The 18,839-nt window shown below is 31.7% G+C and overlaps 1 protein-coding gene across 2 annotated transcripts; it reads left to right on the top strand.

Moving 5' to 3' along the window:
• Window positions 1-1,514: 1,514 nt before the first annotated feature.
• LOC134718537 (cytochrome P450 2J6-like) lies at window positions 1,515-16,199 on the top strand. 2 transcript variants are annotated; one of them, XM_063581136.1, is made up of 9 exons: window positions 1,515-1,639; window positions 5,984-6,343; window positions 7,319-7,535; window positions 8,022-8,148; window positions 9,504-9,660; window positions 10,289-10,425; window positions 11,025-11,121; window positions 13,857-14,048; window positions 15,909-16,199. In XM_063581136.1, exons 2-9 carry the CDS (start codon window positions 5,998-6,000, stop codon window positions 16,103-16,105), a joined length of 1,470 nt encoding a protein of 489 aa, XP_063437206.1. In that variant the 5' UTR covers window positions 1,515-1,639; window positions 5,984-5,997; the 3' UTR covers window positions 16,106-16,199. The 2 variants fall into 2 exon arrangements, with proteins under 2 accessions (XP_063437206.1, XP_063437208.1); XM_063581138.1 differs by lacking the exon at window positions 1,515-1,639 and adding an exon at window positions 2,865-2,985.
• Window positions 16,200-18,839: the final 2,640 nt, after the last annotated feature.

The raw sequence follows: 18,839 nt of genomic DNA, 5'->3' as shown, positions 1-18,839 counted from the left end.
GAGACGTAGCGGGTTATTTCAAAAATGAAAACACAGAAGTTTTAAATTCAAGTTAGTGTTTCTTTTTGTAAGTAATGCTGTTTCACAAGATACTTAATAGTCAAAACATTATTCGACTTTCATTATCTGTTTCAAGAGCAAAATGTTGATTGCAACTACATCGAAAAACGATCAGTTGGTTTGAAATAAAAACACAATGGGTGTATGCAAACTCAAGTTTATAGAATATTGTAAAAGTAAACAAAACTACATTCACACATATAAAAACAACAAAGCATTTTCGATTACATACTGTTTATAGTGTTTCTCTAATTTAAGTCACACCTTCAATATTGCTTGATGAGATTTCTTCATAAAAATCACCATTTTCTGTAATATATTTGGAATACTTTCAAACAGCGTGTTTGCTTACACGAACATGAAGATAAATATACACAAATTCAAGTATATATTAAAGGGTCCCCTGTCCCCATAGTCCGGCGGCTGCAGACGGCTATAAATAAACACACATATATAGATACACAAAACACAAATACAATTAGTTCATTTTACTTTCTGACCTAATATTTTCTGTTATGATTTGACATAGTTAATCTGATTATAAAGTCTGATGACTGACTATAGGTATTAACTTGTAATTCGTATTAAAGCATTTTTTTAATACTTTCAGTTAGCATAAAAATAGTTGTAAGAAATAAGATAGGAAATTGTTATCATTTGTGATCAATTATTTGTTTTCAAATAAGTTGTAAGCTTTGATAATATTGTGAGAAATTGCAATGCAATAAATTAAGAAGATAACACGTACCTGGGAAAAACTAGACTATAATGATATATAGATTTATTGCACACCAGAAGTGTTAAACCTGGCTGCAATGTTTTCTTATATACCATGGTGACCCTACGTCTGTCTCTATGTTCATAAGTTTTTTTTATACATCCCGTTCTTAAAGATGTATTAGGCAATTTTCTCTTCTTAAGACTTGATTTACGTGTATATATACTTTCACCTATTTAATGTTTCAAATAAAGGATTCTAATCTTGTTTCTGTTCCTGCTTATTGTGCACATCCTTTAGTTCTATACCTGTTATCTTCATAAGTATATCTTTTTTATACATTAATTAGTTATTGTATTTGTGATTTATAAAACTCATTTTGATATGTTTTCTAACACGTTCCTCTAGCCAAAACCTCAAAATATAAAATGTAGAAAAATAATGTCTTACAGTATGTTGATCTCAATCGATGTAAACTTATGCAAAAAGACCGAGCGAAAAAGGATTACTGTGTGGCGCTAATACGCTTTCGTAATCCTACCAACATTTTGTTAAGTTAAAATTAAAGTAAATTACAACTTATGTTGTACTAATAAGCAATTTGCTGTTTAAAAAAAACAATTTATATTTGTTAACTTAAATTATAAGTAATAAAATCAATACTTCACTAACTGCTTTGTTTAAGCAACAAGTTGACAAGATCTGTTTTATTTAAAGTTACATTCATTTCCGTGACCCTAACCACATTTCCGGATCGAGTGATTCAAGTTGTTAGTATACTTATTGTACGAATGTGTTATCTATTTGCGCTCATATACTTGATTTCATGGACCATAACCTAGCTTTTGTGATCTCAAAATAGTAAGTACTTGATTTTTTTTTTCGAGGCACATACAGTGTGGATATGTATAGGAATATGTGGTATGAGTGCCAATAAAACAAATCTCTATTCTTGTCACAAATTATAAAAGTAATCCAATATAGGTCAAGGTACGGTATTCAACACTGAACGTAGACTCACAACTAACAATAAGGTACAAAGAACCCCAAACAATACTAGTGCAAACCATTAAAACGGGGAAAATAACGGTATAATTTATATAAAAATCGAAAAGTTGATAAATTACATAAACAGAGGACAATCACTGAAAAGCAGATTCCTAACTTAAGAAAGGTGCAAACAATTGCAACCGGATTTAACGTTTTAATGGTTCTATACCTTATCCTGTTTTTAAACAATAGTATAACATCACAACATAGAAAGACGCATTATAACATATCAATGGAATCGCTTAACTCAATCATAAAACGTAGTAACACACATTATCACACAATAAATATAAAATGATGTGGTGACAATGACAGCTACCTTTGATTATGTTCGTTAATTTCTATGACATCACTATACACACGGGTATACGGAACGACTTTGAATATGTAAACACAGTATGATGGAGCCGAAGGACATCGCCGTCTAAAAAGTAAAATGAACAGTAGGGAATGAAACATCGTCTCTTGTGTCTTAAATTTTAGAATGGAGTATTAGAAATTGAAATGTCTAAATCTAGAAAAGGACAACTACTGCTGTAACTTTATATTATATTCAGTAAAATAAGTTCTTTTTTATTGATATATTTTTAATGACTGTGCTACCTGATCGATTGTGGTCAGTTGCATCATTGGAAATCATACCACATTTTTTAGTAATCCTTTACACCTGTGCAGGTTTAAGAAGAATCTTGTTATTCTTAAAATTATAGTTCGATTGAAAAAGAAAGGACACAATGTCTTAAATTCATGTCACATATTTAAATACACTGCGTATAAGCAAACATACAACACATTAATCATAGAAACTCTAGGAGATTTCTGCAAGACATTTGTCAATATCACTGAGAGAATACAGAGTCTATGAATTCGTCCAATGTTATGTTCATGGAAAGAATAGGGAGGTCTGACCGTCATTTAAGCGGTCTCGAGCAGGTTTACTCTATACATTTCTGTTTTTTGGGCTTTCCATATTCATTTCTAATTTCACATTCATAATATATTCAGGTATTGAAGTAATGATTTTACATGATACACAACACATTGTGTCATAATTGAATGCAATGCATTATATTACACATCTCAGTGACTTTAAACGACTGTCACAATAATTGTTGTTATTATAATACAGGTGTATGTTTTAACTTTTCTAAAACGTGGTAAGACTTATTGTGTGTTTTTTTGGTTTTCAAAATATAACAACAACTTGTCATCTACACATGATAAATGTATTTTAAAATCATGGTAGCAGCAATTGCCTTTCTCGTGTTTTGTTTGTTTGAAGTTTTAAATACCTATTGTGTCGATTAACTCGGGAATCTAATATTGTAAAAAAACAACTTAATGAAAATATTTTGGTGCATAACTATGTCGTCTTTTATCATTTGATTGGTTTATAAATACTTGTCGTACGTTGGTATTGGAAAGTCTTGAGGCAGAAACTCAATATGCATTTGTTTATTAAATATCTGTGAAAAATCAGCCCTGACAATCTTCAATACAATAGATCCCCTCTTGACTGCAGTGACTCAATTAAGATATGACGTCAAAATCAGGAGCCTCTGACCTTTAATAGTATTGATTTTTTTTAATTTAGTTTCTTGCGTGTACAATTTGGAAATTAGTATGGCGTTCATTATCACTGAACTAGTATATATTTGTTTAGAGGCCGGCTGAAGGACTCCTCGGGGTGCGGGAATTTCTCGCTACATTGAAGACCTGTTGCTGACCTTCTATTGTTGTTTTTTCTATGGTCGTGTTGTTGTCTCTTTGACATATTTCCCATTTCCATTCTCAATTTTATGATCAACAGAAAGTAAGTAACCCTTCATACACTGTTATTATGATGGTTGATCAATTTTTGAATATGCACTAGCTTTATACAGTAAGTCACCTGCAGTAGTGCACCTTGATAGTATCCTTATTAAAACACATTATTTACGTTTACAGGTAGAGAAACATGTTATTCTAAAGTTTTATTAATACGTTTTCATTATTAAAGATCATAATGATTGACTTTAAAGTTATAAACTTTATGTCAAAGTCATGTTTAAATGTACTATTGTCGTTTATTTATGTGTTACATATTTGTTTTACGTTCATTTTTTTATTTAAATAAGGCCATTAGTTTTCTCGTTTGAATTGTTTTACATTGTCTTATAGGGACTTTTAAAGCTGACTATGCGGTATGGGCTTTTGTCATTGTTGAAGGTCGTACGGTGACCTATAGTTATTAATGTCTGTGTCATTTTGGTCTTTTGTGTGGATAGTTGTCCCATTGGCAATCATACCAACTTTTTTTTTTATACTTTACACAAACAGTTAACTCATTATACTACATTGTTAACCACATATGTACATTACTTATGGGTGGGAAGTGTAACAGTGTTCAATCAGATACATTTGTCTAGTTTAAACTTTATTTAGGTGGTAGCCAACACTAGCACTTAAAATAATTTGGCTTGTTTAATTTTCATAAAATTTTGTCAAAGTACTTACTTTGACCCTTTAACAAAAATATAAAAAAATCAAAAATTTTGAACCTACCGTTTTGTCAAAAAAATTACACTGGATATATAGCAGTTTGACAAACACCAATTTTGATCATGGAGAAGTTTAATATTCCTTTTACAACACAACGTAATTAAAACGTTTAGCTGACTTTACAGAGTTATCTCCCTGTAGTGTTAGGTACCACCTTAACATTTATGTTTGTTGCAATGAAAGAACACATATCTTTCTAAACAAGATAATTAGGAAAACTTATTCAATATAACAAAAGAGGGACGAAAGATACCAAAGGGACAGTCAAACTCGTAAATCTAAAACAAACTGACAAAGCCAAGGCTTGGTGATTTTGAGGTGACAAAACAAAAACGATACTAGTTAAAGTAAGCAGAAACAAATATATGTATCGCCGTACAAGTTGAACTATACTTATAATTGTCTTTAGAAGTAGATATATTATGTTGGATACTACTAAACCGGTACTGTCATATTCAAATATATTTTTTTCTTCAAAAAGAAAAAAAAAGATGTGGTATGATTGACAATGAATCAACTCATTTCTAGAGACCAACTAAAATAGAAGTGATCAACTGTACATGTAGGTCACCGAAGCTTTTAAGCAGTATCTATTTATGTTTCAAAATGAAACAGCTATAACAACCTAATTTAAAGAAAAAAGGAATAGCAAAACTAACACCCTTTTCAAGTTGACGACTCGAAAGTCTCACAACTTTGAAGTTATATCAAATGAAAGTTATTTTTAATCGAGACACGTTGACCAATGATTTTTTTTATTTATTTTAATCTTTTTTTTTAGTTAAAACAATCAACTAGTATACTATAAAGTAGACATTTCATGATATCTGCTAGGCTAGAACTAAAATTAAGCAGTGGAGTATATAACGGTCATTAATTTATCACGAATAACAGTTCTTCCAATGATAAATTAATGACCGTTATATACTCCACTGCTTAATTTTAGTTCTAGCCTAGCAGATATCATGAAGTTAATGTCTCCTATATAGTATACTATATGATTGTTTTAACTAAGAGAGAAATATAAATATACCAAAGCACATATCATGACACTTCTACACTGAAGGTGTCATGACAGTTCAACCCTAGAACTGATGATGCCAATTGTAACCTAAGCGTATCTTAACAGTACAACCCAGGAACAAACATACTATTCTACTATAGAACGTATCATGATAGTATAGCCCTAGAACGTATAAATAAGTTCTACCATAAAAAAATATCAGCACAGTGTTACCGTATCTTGATAGTGTAACCTGGCAATATATAAATACAGTTGTATCCTAGAACGTAGCATGCTAGTGTTACTCAATAACGTAAAACAATATGTACAGTTCTTTTTTTATACCTTATCTTAACAGTTTTACCTAAAAACATATCATCCCCGTGTTACCCTAGAACATATAATTTACGTTCTATACCTTCGAGCATGTCATTACTATTTTACACCAAAACGTAGAATAACAGTGTTACCCTTGAATATATCAATACAGTTCTACCCTATATTCCTGACATTTTTTTACTGTATCCCCAGTGTGTCGTATTACACATGTTCTATCGTATCATTAACATTAGAGGAAGAGACATTTATGTTGTAAAATTTTATGCTTACAGATTCATCAAAACAAATGATGGAACAGCTTTTTACTGTGGGATTGATAACATTGATTGTGGTTTTCATAACTTATTTGATATATATCCGATATTTGACACCAGGTGATACTCTTCCTGGACCAAAGGCATGGCCCTTTTTAGGAAATCTTATCATGGTTAGTAGAGCCAAAAACTTTTACCAGCTGACAAAAGATTTACAAAAGGAGTATGGGAACGTTTTCAAATTAAAGTTAGGGCAGATAACTATTGTGTTTATTTCCGGACACACGAATATATCCAAAGTTATGGTTGATGATGGCGAAAACTCATCGCATAGACCAACCTGGATGTTTTGTCCTAAGCACATCTTTAAAGGAAAAGGTAAAATGATAATTACGTTACTAAAACCATATATGATATGTAAAGAAGAATAAAGAGTCGGGATGTATTCGTACGCTCTGTTGTGTATGAACTGCAATCTTGTATGGTGTAATCTTATAGTATCTCTCCGTTTATACTTATGTTTTAAAAGAAAGAAAAAAAGCAAATTTGAATTAAAATGCATCTTCTTTTCCATAATTATGTCGAGGGATTAAAGAAATAAATCTACATCAATTTTAGCATTTTAATACGTCAGACCGGTTGTTTAATAACTGCATGGGGTACTGCTGACTTCGCTAGCATAAGCTATTGGCAACGGCAAAAGTAGATATTTTGAATTTAGAATGATGTGAATCTCAAAAAAAATACCCACTTCTTGCAAATTAATTTGGGCAAATTCATTGAAACTTATTTTCTAGGAATACTCATATATAAAGCAATATTGAGAGTTTGTAAATAGCTATAAGTACACCAGGAACAATGCCTGCATATACGGGTGCAAAAGTAAGCCTGTATTGGATAAGGTTGACATTACATTCTTTGGTATATCTACGTCACTTTTAATACAAATAAGGTATCTTACCCGCTTTTATCCAGTTCGAACGTTTCGTTCGTAGTTAACAGAGTATTTTGACAATAGCGTTATACTTCATAAACATTTCAAAAGTAAGAATAACATTGACCTGAGAAAAAAAGGAACTGTTAAAACATGCAAAGCGAGGACACTAACCTCAAACACATCAGTCCTAGAAAAATAGTAGCGGACGACAAATCTAATAGACAGCATGGTATGATATTTATCAAAATGTATAGTTTGGTTTAAAAACCTTCTGTATGAACTTAATGGCATGCCATTTGTATCGTTAATATGAAAAAAGCAACACAATAGTGATTTGTATTCCAATGTTTTGATAGTGAATGAGGTTGCTTTTTGGGGTTTTCATTTCCTGAGTTTTTTATCATGTTTTTACATAGGCATTGTATGGGCGAATGGACATCAGTGGCTGGAATTAAATAAACTAATAATGCAGGCTCAACATGAGACAACAGTCATAGAGAATATGCAACAACAGCTAGCTCTAGAGGTCAACAAACTTTGCCAATGTTTCAGTCCAAATGAAGCCACGGATCCGTTAGACCATTTCTTTAACAGTACATTTAATATAATGTCGATAGTGGCATTCGGAAAAAGGTAAATATATTGTCGTTTATCATTTTAGAGACATCCATATAAAAGACATTTAATATTTGTATCGTACTGGAAAACGGGAACAGCGTTTCACAATAGGGAATTTGGTACTAAGATGAACACAGTGCGCACAATATCGGTGGTTCGGCAGTCTACCGTCTTCCCTCGGATATAAGAGGAGGGACACAATATATCAGAGGACAGTCAAACTAATTAATCGAAAATAAACTGATAACTATCAACATATCCAATGATGTGGAGCAGGATCTGTTTGCCCATTCCGGAGCACCTGATATCATCCCCAATTTTTGTTCGGTTTTGTGTTGCTTAGTTTATAGTTGTCTATGTTGTTTCCTGTGTAGTGTTATTTGTTTAAATTCTTTTCATTTTTAGCCATGGCGTTATTGGTTATTTTTCGATTGATGAGTGTAACTGTCTCTCTGGTATCTTTCATTCCTATATTAAAAGTTATTTTGACTTATTTTGCAGATTTGAATATGAGGAACCTGATTTTACGACGTTGCGTACTAAAGTTAAGTACATCTTTAAACATGGTCAAAGTTTGGGTAGAAAGGAAACTTTGTTTAGCTGGCTTGCTCTGTTTACAAAATCTCAGGTATGTATACGAATATATACCAGATATGTTAAATTGTTATTAAAAAGACGTAAGAGCATACACACATCATGTTCAAGTCATTTACTTACCCGTACAATGAAGATTTTATCATTGTACACATACCTTAATACCGTTTTCAAAAGGCTTGTTTACCAGATATGCATATTTGTCGTCACGCAAATTTGGCCAACTTTTACTGTCATTTATATTTTCCTTTTTTCACAGGAGTAATGGGTCTTTCGACTTTTTCATATATCATTCCATGTTATACCAGCTTAATGAAAAGCTCATAGATGTACAAAAGTTGTTTGTGATGATGTGTAATTGATCAAAGTGTACTGTCTTGTTGACATGACTATATTTTATACTTGTTATACGAGTTTTCATCGTTGATTATAATGACCCATTGTGTATTAATCTCATGTAAAACTAATTGACAGAAAGCTAACATGTACGGTAGTATTGTAATGGGTAACTAAACTTTATTGTACTTAAATTATAAAACAGTCATATCTTGTTGTTCTGCCAATTGAAAAACAGTAACAAGTACGTCATATTATATGTTCGATATTGTAAAAAATATAAAACAGCATATCTTAATTTGTTATTCGTAGGTAAACAATCCAGTTAAACTCATCATAGATACCAGGATTAAAATTTTATATTTACGCCAGACCCACATTTCGTCTTCAAAAGACTCATCATTGACGCTCGAATAAAAAAAAATAATAAAAGGTCAAATAGAGTACGAAGTTTAAGAGCATTGAGAACCAAAAATACAGCTACGGTAATCTATTCCTGAGGTAGAAAAGCTATAGTTTTTCAAAAACCCAAAGTGTTGTTTACAATTAATTTATGCATCCTGCCTTGTAACATTTTCGGTGTTTAATGACAATTCAATATTCAACCAATTCCTTGATTACATGGTTAGTATCACAAAATTTAGTGCGCATCTTGTATTATCACGTGTACAGTCTCCTATGATAAATACACAGGACTACTTCATGATCCTATATTATGATATGACAATTTATGTGCATCCTGCAAGACTATAAGGTATATCTCGTATGACAGTTGAACAAACCAACTACACTGTACATGGATACTTGTAGTATTCTTAAACTTGAACTTAAGTCAATTGATGATGGTGAGGAAGGTTATAAAAATATGTTATATAAATAACCAGTGACACGAACGTTAAATTTACCCTGGCTTTATTTGGCAAAACTTTCGGAATTCTTGGTCCTCAATGCTCTTCAACTTTGTACTTTATTTGGCTCTTTTAACATTTTTTGGGATTCGAACGTCACTGATGAGACATTGTATCTTTGATGAGTTATGTTAAATTTTTTAAGGTCAGTGAGGTTGTTGGAGAAATGGACAAACTTCACGCATTAATTAAACGAAAACTTGAGAATCATATTACTGACCATAATTCAAAGATCCCACGTGATCTGTTGGATGTGTATTTGAATCTATCTGAAACAGAAAGAAAAGACAGTGCCTTATCAGGTATGTGTTGTAATGCAATGGGATTTAGCGTAAAAAATACAAGATGAACAAAGTGAAATAAGGTTATCAAACTATTCATAAGGTCACCGCTTTAGTATTAAATAAGCCAAATCATGCTTGCACATACAAATGTTAATCGCAATTTTTCTAGACATTCAAGTAGTAAATGTATTTCAGCTAACGTCGTATACAACGAACAACGCCCGAATGAACACAACATCAATTGCTGAACTCACGACTATGATGAATATATACACACTCAATTGATAAGATATATTGCGATGTTCTTTTGCTGTAAAATCATTAATTTTCACTACAGAAATCAGACATAAAGCTTTGACGAGGATTATCAGTGATTGCTGACATTACCGACATTGTTCTTCCAAAGAACAGGATCTGATTAAACTTCCAAATAGTTATCAAAGGTACCAGAATTATAATTTAAAACGCCAGACGCGCGTTTCGTCTACATAAGACTCATCAGTGACGCTCATATCATAATATTTATAAAGCCAAACAAGTATAAAAATGGAGAGCATCGAGGATCCAAAATTTCAAACAGTTGTGCCAAAGCACATACGGAAAGAACTACTTTGTCACATTGTTTTCGATTCTTTTTCTTTTTCAGAATCTAATTTTTTCCAAGCTATCATTGATATGTATATAGCAGCATATGAGACGTACACAGGCACAATGATGGCATTGGTGTTTTATCTGCTGAAATACCCGGATGTCCAGAAAAAATGCAGGGAGGAAATACATAGGGTAAATCAGATGGACTACTAATTACAAGTGCTTAGTTTGTGCATTGTAATGCAATTTAGTTTGTCACCTATTTGAGAAATTTAAACCCGGTTGAGTCGACTTTAAACTGTGGTTTAAGGCTTTGTTATTGTGTATACGCCCATGTTATGTTCATTTGGTAGATAATATGTTTATACGTCTGACCGACTATATGTGTTTTAACACTGGTGACAACAACAATATTTGCATTTATGAATCTCAAGAAATTTAAACACAACATTAACTTGATAACAGTTTATAGAAATCGTTATTGCTGCTTTATTCATGATTTTTGTCCTAAATATATTTGACAAAACAAACTACACAAAATCTTTGATAACTTTTTTATTTGCACTTTTTGAATACTTACAAATCGACAAGAAAGCTTTACATCTTCGCCTATTTTCCAATCAGTATCATTATGTCAATTTGAACGTACTGTTAATATTAATTTGTATGTAAACTTATATTGGTTCACTTAATACACATTACCTATAGTGATGAACCTAAATTGATAGAAAAAGCAAATGCTGACTTTACCTGTTAGCAGATTATTCATGTTTTTATCTTGTCTGTTCAAGGTGTGTAGAGGAAAACAAACAGTAACGATCGAAGACAGAGATGAACTACGTTATGTGGAATCAACTATTAAAGAAGTATTACGTATTGCTAAACCAGGTGGGTGAGATTCTGACAATATTGCAGTTTGCCAACGTATTTGTTATTCCGAATGTGAAAATTAGTGGTTATTCACTTCGTTGCTCCCCATTTTACAATCTAATGGATTTACTACTCTTTGTATGCACCCGCCGCGGCGGAAGGGGCACTACGAGTTGCCTTATTTCGTTTATTTGGTTTTCGTTCCTAAATCTGCACTCTTACTTTATTTTGCCTCGACCGAAAGTTAACAATTCATATACAGTGCTTAATACTACGTAAATAATATCAAGTTTGAACTTGGGTTGCTTCCCTTTAAACATTTCAAAGTTATGTTGCTTTATAAAGTTATATACAAGCGGTTGCATTATCTGTGTCCCATATAATTATTCTCTATTTGTTCTATACATGTTTTTGAGAGAAAAAAATCATTGGTTTAACTTTTTTTACTTGGATCAAATAGGAACTTTGAATACATATATATGGAGGTATTACCAATGAAAAGAAACCAAATTATAGGAATGTACAGCATTTAACTTTGAGTTTGAATAAGTCTGAACTATATTTAAAAGTGAAGTCTTCATCGACTTATATCGAATACCTTTTGGTAGGATAATATGGCTAATTGTTTATTACCAACCACATACATACATGTTTATACATGTTAGCTCTTCAAATGTTTTAAGAAATTAAACGTTAGGTGCATACCGTACAGAAAAGAAGTTATCCTTGCGAAGTTTTACTTCAAATACTCAAATAAACCGTATCAACGTTTTTCTTACTTAAGATTGAAAAATAAAAAACATTTCTAGATCTCGTAGAATTTAATATGTCTGAAACCGATGATTCTTTCATTTTCTCTTGTTGACTCCGTAAACAAATGTGGAGTGTTTCAATTTGAAATAATTAAGGCAAAGCTTGTTACTAGTACAATCAAGTATACATTGATTACATTCACATTGGTTTGCATTGCAAATTTTTGAGATAGCATTCCGTTTAAAGAATAACAAAGCCTTGCATTACGGAGAGTGCACATTCAGATATACATGTAGGTCTACACAATATAAGATCAAAAAAGAAATAATGGAGTAAATCGTAAAATTCTATCGTATTCCTGATCTAAAATGCTGTTAACACACATGTATACTAATTATCCTTAAGATCTTGCTTCCAGTAAAGAGACAATATCTAATTAATTTTATATTTTTGGATTAACAATGACAATCAATAAAGTGGATAATTGATCTGTCAAATTAATTACCACAATGACAATTTTTAATGAAAACATAATTGTTTAATAATTTCAATACAAACTTATATCAACTCTGTAAGCATTTAATAAAAGTCCGGTTAACCGGTTAGCGTTTTTGGTATTTGATAAACGGTCGTTTAAACAGTTAGAATAGCCATTGACAACACTATAATTGTATACACTAATTACAAAACAACCTTGAACATGTAGAAAAGAACAGATATATTTTCATTACTTTTTTGATAAAAGTTCCTGTAATTATGAGACCTCGAAAACTACGTAAATAATATATAAAGACCGATTGTTGTAAACCATTTGTTAAATCGTGCAATTATTGAGTATACACATTGTTACCAATTTCATGTCAATGGAAATATTTATAAATAAATTATACCGTTGGTTATTCTCTCTCAATTTTGATAAACCCTAAGTAAACAACATCTTATATCTATACAGTCCATTCAAAACCTCCTTGTTTTAACACAATCGTTTCACATTTTCATGCAGTTATTACAGCTGTATTTCAAGTCTCACATATTCGATATGTTCGTTTGCATATTCTTTCAAAATTACGTAACCAATATGATGACATAAGCAATATTCCACCAATTGTGGATGCTTATCTGGGGTGGTGTTCTCGAAAGTATCCTAAGATTCGTCCTAAGTCATAGATAAGACCAATTTTAGGACGGACTTAAGATCAACTTAGGACACTCTTAAGTTGTGTCTCGAAGCTATCTCAGACGAATCTTATGTTAGGACGTCCTAAACATATCCTAAGTCGAAATTTTAAATCTTTAAAGATATTTGTTGATAAAACATTAATTAATGACGAAAACATTTAATAAAATTGTTTACGAATTTTATAATAACATGTACAGAATAAATTGCATAATTACCAATGTAATTATATATAAAAACAATTTGTTTTGAAAAGAGAATTAAATTTTTAGTATATTCGTATCGTGAAACACGAAGTTCAAAGTTTAAAATCATGCACCTTTTCTTTATGTACGAGTTAATAACCGATGGTGCGTTTCATTTCATGTTCATTTTCACGTAAAATAATGAGCAAAAAGCGAAATCCAAACTTTATTACACTAGGATGAAGATAGGATGCTCTTAAGACACCTTGTTGGGTGTCCTAAAGTTAGGACGAAAAATGAGATATATCATAAGTTAAGAGAGCTTCGAGAACACGACTTAGGACAAAGACTTGTCATAAGATAGACTTAGGACACGTCCTAATCCAAAGATAGCTTCGAGAACACCACCCCTGGTATTTTAATTAAAGTTATCATTAGCAACGTTGTAAGAATGATTTATTCAATGTATATTTCAAAGTAGATTCAATGTGCTTAAATATATAATGTCGTGCAAAAATAACACTTTCAATGTTTATGTTTATGTATCTGCTATTGTTACTGTTTCATATGCCCTTATATTGTCACGTGCTAGCTGGTAGAATATTTCTTCCGTCTTATGATTTTTTCTTTCTTTTTAGTTGTACTTGCCATTTACAGAACCAATCCGCGTGAAATAAAAGTAGAGAAAAATACTATTCCAGCTGAGTCTATCATATTGTTTGATTTAAATGATCCACAGATCGACCCTAAACTATGGGACCGTCCTAATGAATTTGATCCTGACAGATGGACAACGCCACAGAAGAATGGATACCTTCCCTTTGGTATAGGTAAGTGTTAAACAGCATTTAGCAATGTAGTTCTTTGACAGTTTTCTATGTTGTGCTGTATAAAATAAAGACAACTGAACGACCTTCAACATTGAGCAACACAAGTAGAATCGACTATAAAAGGCTCTGCCATGTAAAAAGGTTAAGCAATTTAAACACATGAACAAACTATACAATTTACAACAAAGCACATCGAATAGCAAAGGAAATCGGAAGGGCAAATTTTTCAGTCAGCTTTAGATTTATTTAAAGAAAACGTCTTTGCGTAAATTCCCGCAGTTTTGTTTAATTTATCAATTAAATCTAACTAAGAGGATTGTTGCTGTCTTTTGATAATTTCTGCGATTCATTGTAATACAGGAACATATAAGTAGTTTACAGGACGCAATTGAATACAGTTAAATGCCGATATGTTTATTAATTTAGTCAAGGTGTAAACTTGCAGCCTTAATCATTAAAGAATGGACCAATTAACAAATATAGTTCAGTGATAATGAACGCCATACTAAACTAAAAAAAAGTGCACAAGAAACTAAAATTAAAAATAATACAACACTAACAAATGCCAGAGGCTCCTGACTTGGGACAGGCGCAAAAACGCGGCGGGGTTAAACATGTTTATGAGATCTTTATGTTGTATGGAAGTGTGTTTTTCAGAGCTTATTGCTATGAGAAGACCATCAAAACACTAAAATTAGGTTTGAATAAGGAGTGAGGAAGCTAGTTAACATTAGAGAAAACATAGTTGTTAAACACTTTTAAAAGCAGAAATGAAACGAATGTGAAGAGGTGTTGTTTACATAGAGTTTAGGAATCAAATCTATAGTAGATACTTTCAAATTGTGAGCAAGCAATTAAGCATGGCTATACTACTAGCATGATTATTCCTTATTTGCCACTTTGGGGAACGCATGATATTGAACGTAGAAGACATCGAGAATCGAAACGGAAATGTGCCAAAAGAGAGAAAAAAACCTGAAATGAACAGAACGTCAATGAGTCCTTAACTTAAGAGGGATTCAGTTGACCTTAAAAACATAAATATAACAGTTCAGCAAAAAAGTACATCATAATAAACTCCGAAACATATACTATCAAATGAACAAAAAAGCAATAAATACAAGTCAAACAAATGCCATACATTCCATGTATGGGATAGACACAACAAAGATACAGGGTAAAGCAATATTTGTGAGATCTTAACTTACCCATGTTTTACCTCTTGCCAATGTGGATTTAACAAACAGACAACACTCCGCACAGTTAAATTCAATTTAAAAAGTAAGAGTCCGATGTAAGAATATGTAACACGCTGAATGATCAAAGTAAATTAACAACGGTATACCATAGCTAGCAGTTAACGTTTTAAACCAATGGTAGACATCAATTATTAGGCAAACTGGGTTAGACATATCTATAAAAAAAGAGCACAATTTGGATACAAAAAACCTGATACACTATTGTTTTCGTATCCACACTATAAATGTATACTATCATATCAATTGTGTATCACCAAATATGTGACAATCATGAAGATCAAAGAAGTTTTTTTTTCTGAAAAGAAATACGAAAACCAATAACTGAGGTATTGATTTTATTAATTCGTCTAGTATTTAATAACTATATTGTTTAAAAACGGACTTAAATGCATATAACGGTACCTAGGGGTAAAATGTTTATCAAATTGACAGAGCTCGCACTGTCAGTTACTGCTAGCTAGAGTATACGTAGTCCGTTGTAAATTTACGTTCATGAACCCACAAAAACCATATATAACATATTTTGTTTATAACATCATCTAGTAAAATAAATGTTCTTATATGTACAATATAGACTTAAATATATGCTTATGCTTTGCAGGACCAAGGAGATGTGTAGGTGCACCAACAGTCGAAATGTCTCTTTTCTTTATGATAACAAATATACTGAAGAAGTTTGAATTGATACCCGAAGACGAGAGAAACTTGCCTATGGAACGAGACTGGACTGGCATATCTCTGTTTCCTAAACCCTTTAAAATGTTCATGAAGCCCGTTGAATATTATAACAAAGCATAATGTGCAAATACTACAAAATTTGTATTTAGCAACATAGTTATGCAATTTATATACTTCTGTACTGTGAAAAAATCAATAAATATAATTTCCCTTCTTTCGTTGTCTCTATCTATTTACCTAATTAAACATGTTAAATATTAACGTGTGTATGTCTTTTTTGTTGTTCGGCTTCCTGTTCTATCATGTATACGTTATTTAGCAATCAGTGCACTTAAAAGCTGTTTCAAATATCCTTTATATATATTCGTTTTGTTTTTGTTTTTCTTTCCAAAGTTAAAATAAAGTTTAGGTCAATATGTAAACAAGGAGATGGGCCTGAGAAACAGGATTATTTAAAACAAATAACTTACAAACACGATTTTGAGAAATATGAACACACGACAACTACTGAACTTCATGCCGCTGACTTGGGACAGGCACATACATTGTAATGTTTTGAAACGTAATGAATAGAGAGAATCTGAAAAATGTGGTCAGAATAATGAGTTATATCAATTGTCCATGTATACGTCACACATTCTTATAATATTTGAGACACATTATAATAGGAGTTATTGTTTATAAATAACATTTTTTTTTCCTTTATCGTGAAATTATTGTATTTGGAGAAATTATTTTTTGTTCCTTCTGTTATGCCTCATTATGATAGATACATAAACACTCTATCACACATTCGACCAGCAAGGCAAGATATAAATATAAGTGTAAAAAACTGGACACACTAAAAAAACAGTAATACAAGATCAACAAAATAGAGATTTATGTCATGCTTTTTTTTTGCTCAATATTAGAGAGTGTTTCTTTTTTGTTTTATATGTCAATTACTAATGACAAAGGCTCTTTACAGACTCTCGATATGTTTTTTTATACTAATGCCGTGTGTGTGGTCGTTAATTTGGAAAGAGTGGCAAGCTCAAAGTTTTATAACAGTCCAGTATAGTTTAAAGTTTCATATAATAGTATGGTTTTTAATTCTGAAAAAATGTCAACCAAATTTTGACATGCCAATTTTGAACATGTGAATGGTTTGGAGGAGGAATGTTTCGCCGTTAATTCAAGCTTTCCACTTAGTACTGCGTATGTTTTCTATTATTTAATCGAGCAATATGCCTAGCAACTTCTTGTGAAGGTATGATTCGGAAGCATATCGATATATTTCTGTTCCATCCAAACAATGCTGATATAATAAACCTTTTTATATTAACATATTCTTAAAATCAATAAAATAAGATCTTTGTACATAATATGCAGGTTGTTTTTACGTTATCAACACTTGTTAGGGTACGCATTTAGTGGTGATTTTGGTATTGTATGATCGTACTATAGTTATTTATAAAACATAAGTTGTACCTGGATAACTATAACACAAATCAATTCCAATATAAGCTGTGCCCAAGCCAAAATCAGCGTCAATAATGCACACGAAGATCTTTTTAAAAAAATATTGTGAATTAATGTCTTATCAAACCCCTTACCATGTGCCGAGACACACGAAGCTTACAAACTTACAAACTTAAACTAGACCTGGAAGTTCAAAATTCAATCACATATATGCACACCTGTCATCTAAGGTGCGTATCCATAAGACGCCCGTGCTTATCCGCTCGACGTCCTTCCATATCCGTTTCATGTCCTTTTAGGAACTTATGACATGACATTTGAGACACAGAAAATAAATTGTAATCCATTTTTAAAATATATGTCATATTATACCAGTTTAAAAATATACCTTACCTATTTTTATTTGTTATATTTGTTACATTATCCCTGACAGATTTTATAATTGTTGTTAAGCAAACTCGTTCAAGTATGTATAGGTCAAAATGCATTTTATATTGAAATATATATTAAGACAAAACGATCAGATAACGACAGGTTTTTCCCCTAATGTGTTTATGATTGTGATCGAGGTCTTTTCTGAAAGTATGTTAATGTTCGTAAACAATCATATAAACTATTTTGATTCTCTGTCAAGGTCAATAACAACGAAATAACTTTTCGATATAATTATAAGCATCAAATGATCTGTACTCTCAATTTACAGAACATTCACTCTATTTTCTAAAGCAACAGTTTTCAGTATATTTTTTAGAAGATAAATCACTGAGTTCCTTGTTTAAAAAGGTTTAACTTATATTATGAGTAAATACACTCCAGTATGGTTGCAACCCATTGGTACAGGGCATATGGTGATTTATATTTGTTAATATCTGCATCGGTTGGTCTCTGGAAATCGTAGATACAAATTTAATTTTCTTGCTATACTAATTTTTATTTTGTGAAGGACAACCCTGAAACTACCAGAACATATATGTTTTTGTGGAACTCACCAGGTCATAAAAAGAAAACATATTGTTAAACTTGTATTGGTGTCCATCTAATGAATTAAGTCTTTTTCAACTGATTTTTATAGTTCGTTCTTATGTTGTACTGGTATACCACTGTCCCAGGTTAACATGTTAAATCCTGCCATATTATTGATGCATGTGTCTGTCCCAAGCCAGGAGCCTGTAATTTAGTGGCTGTCGTTTGTTTATGTGTAACATATTTGGTTTTCGTCCATTTTTGAATATAGATAAGACCGTTAGTTTTCTAGTTTCAATTATTTTTCATTGCCATATCGGGGCCTTGTATAGCTGACTATGCGGTATGGGCTTTGTCTACTGTTGAAGGTCATAAGGTGACTTATAGTTGTTAATGTCTGTGTCATTTTGGTCTCTTGTGGACAGTTGTC

The sequence above is a fragment of the Mytilus trossulus genome, chromosome 5 (genome assembly GCF_036588685.1).
Source record: "Mytilus trossulus isolate FHL-02 chromosome 5, PNRI_Mtr1.1.1.hap1, whole genome shotgun sequence".
Taxonomy (NCBI): domain Eukaryota; kingdom Metazoa; phylum Mollusca; class Bivalvia; order Mytilida; family Mytilidae; genus Mytilus; species Mytilus trossulus.
This window is presented reverse-complemented; position numbering and strand designations above follow the sequence as displayed.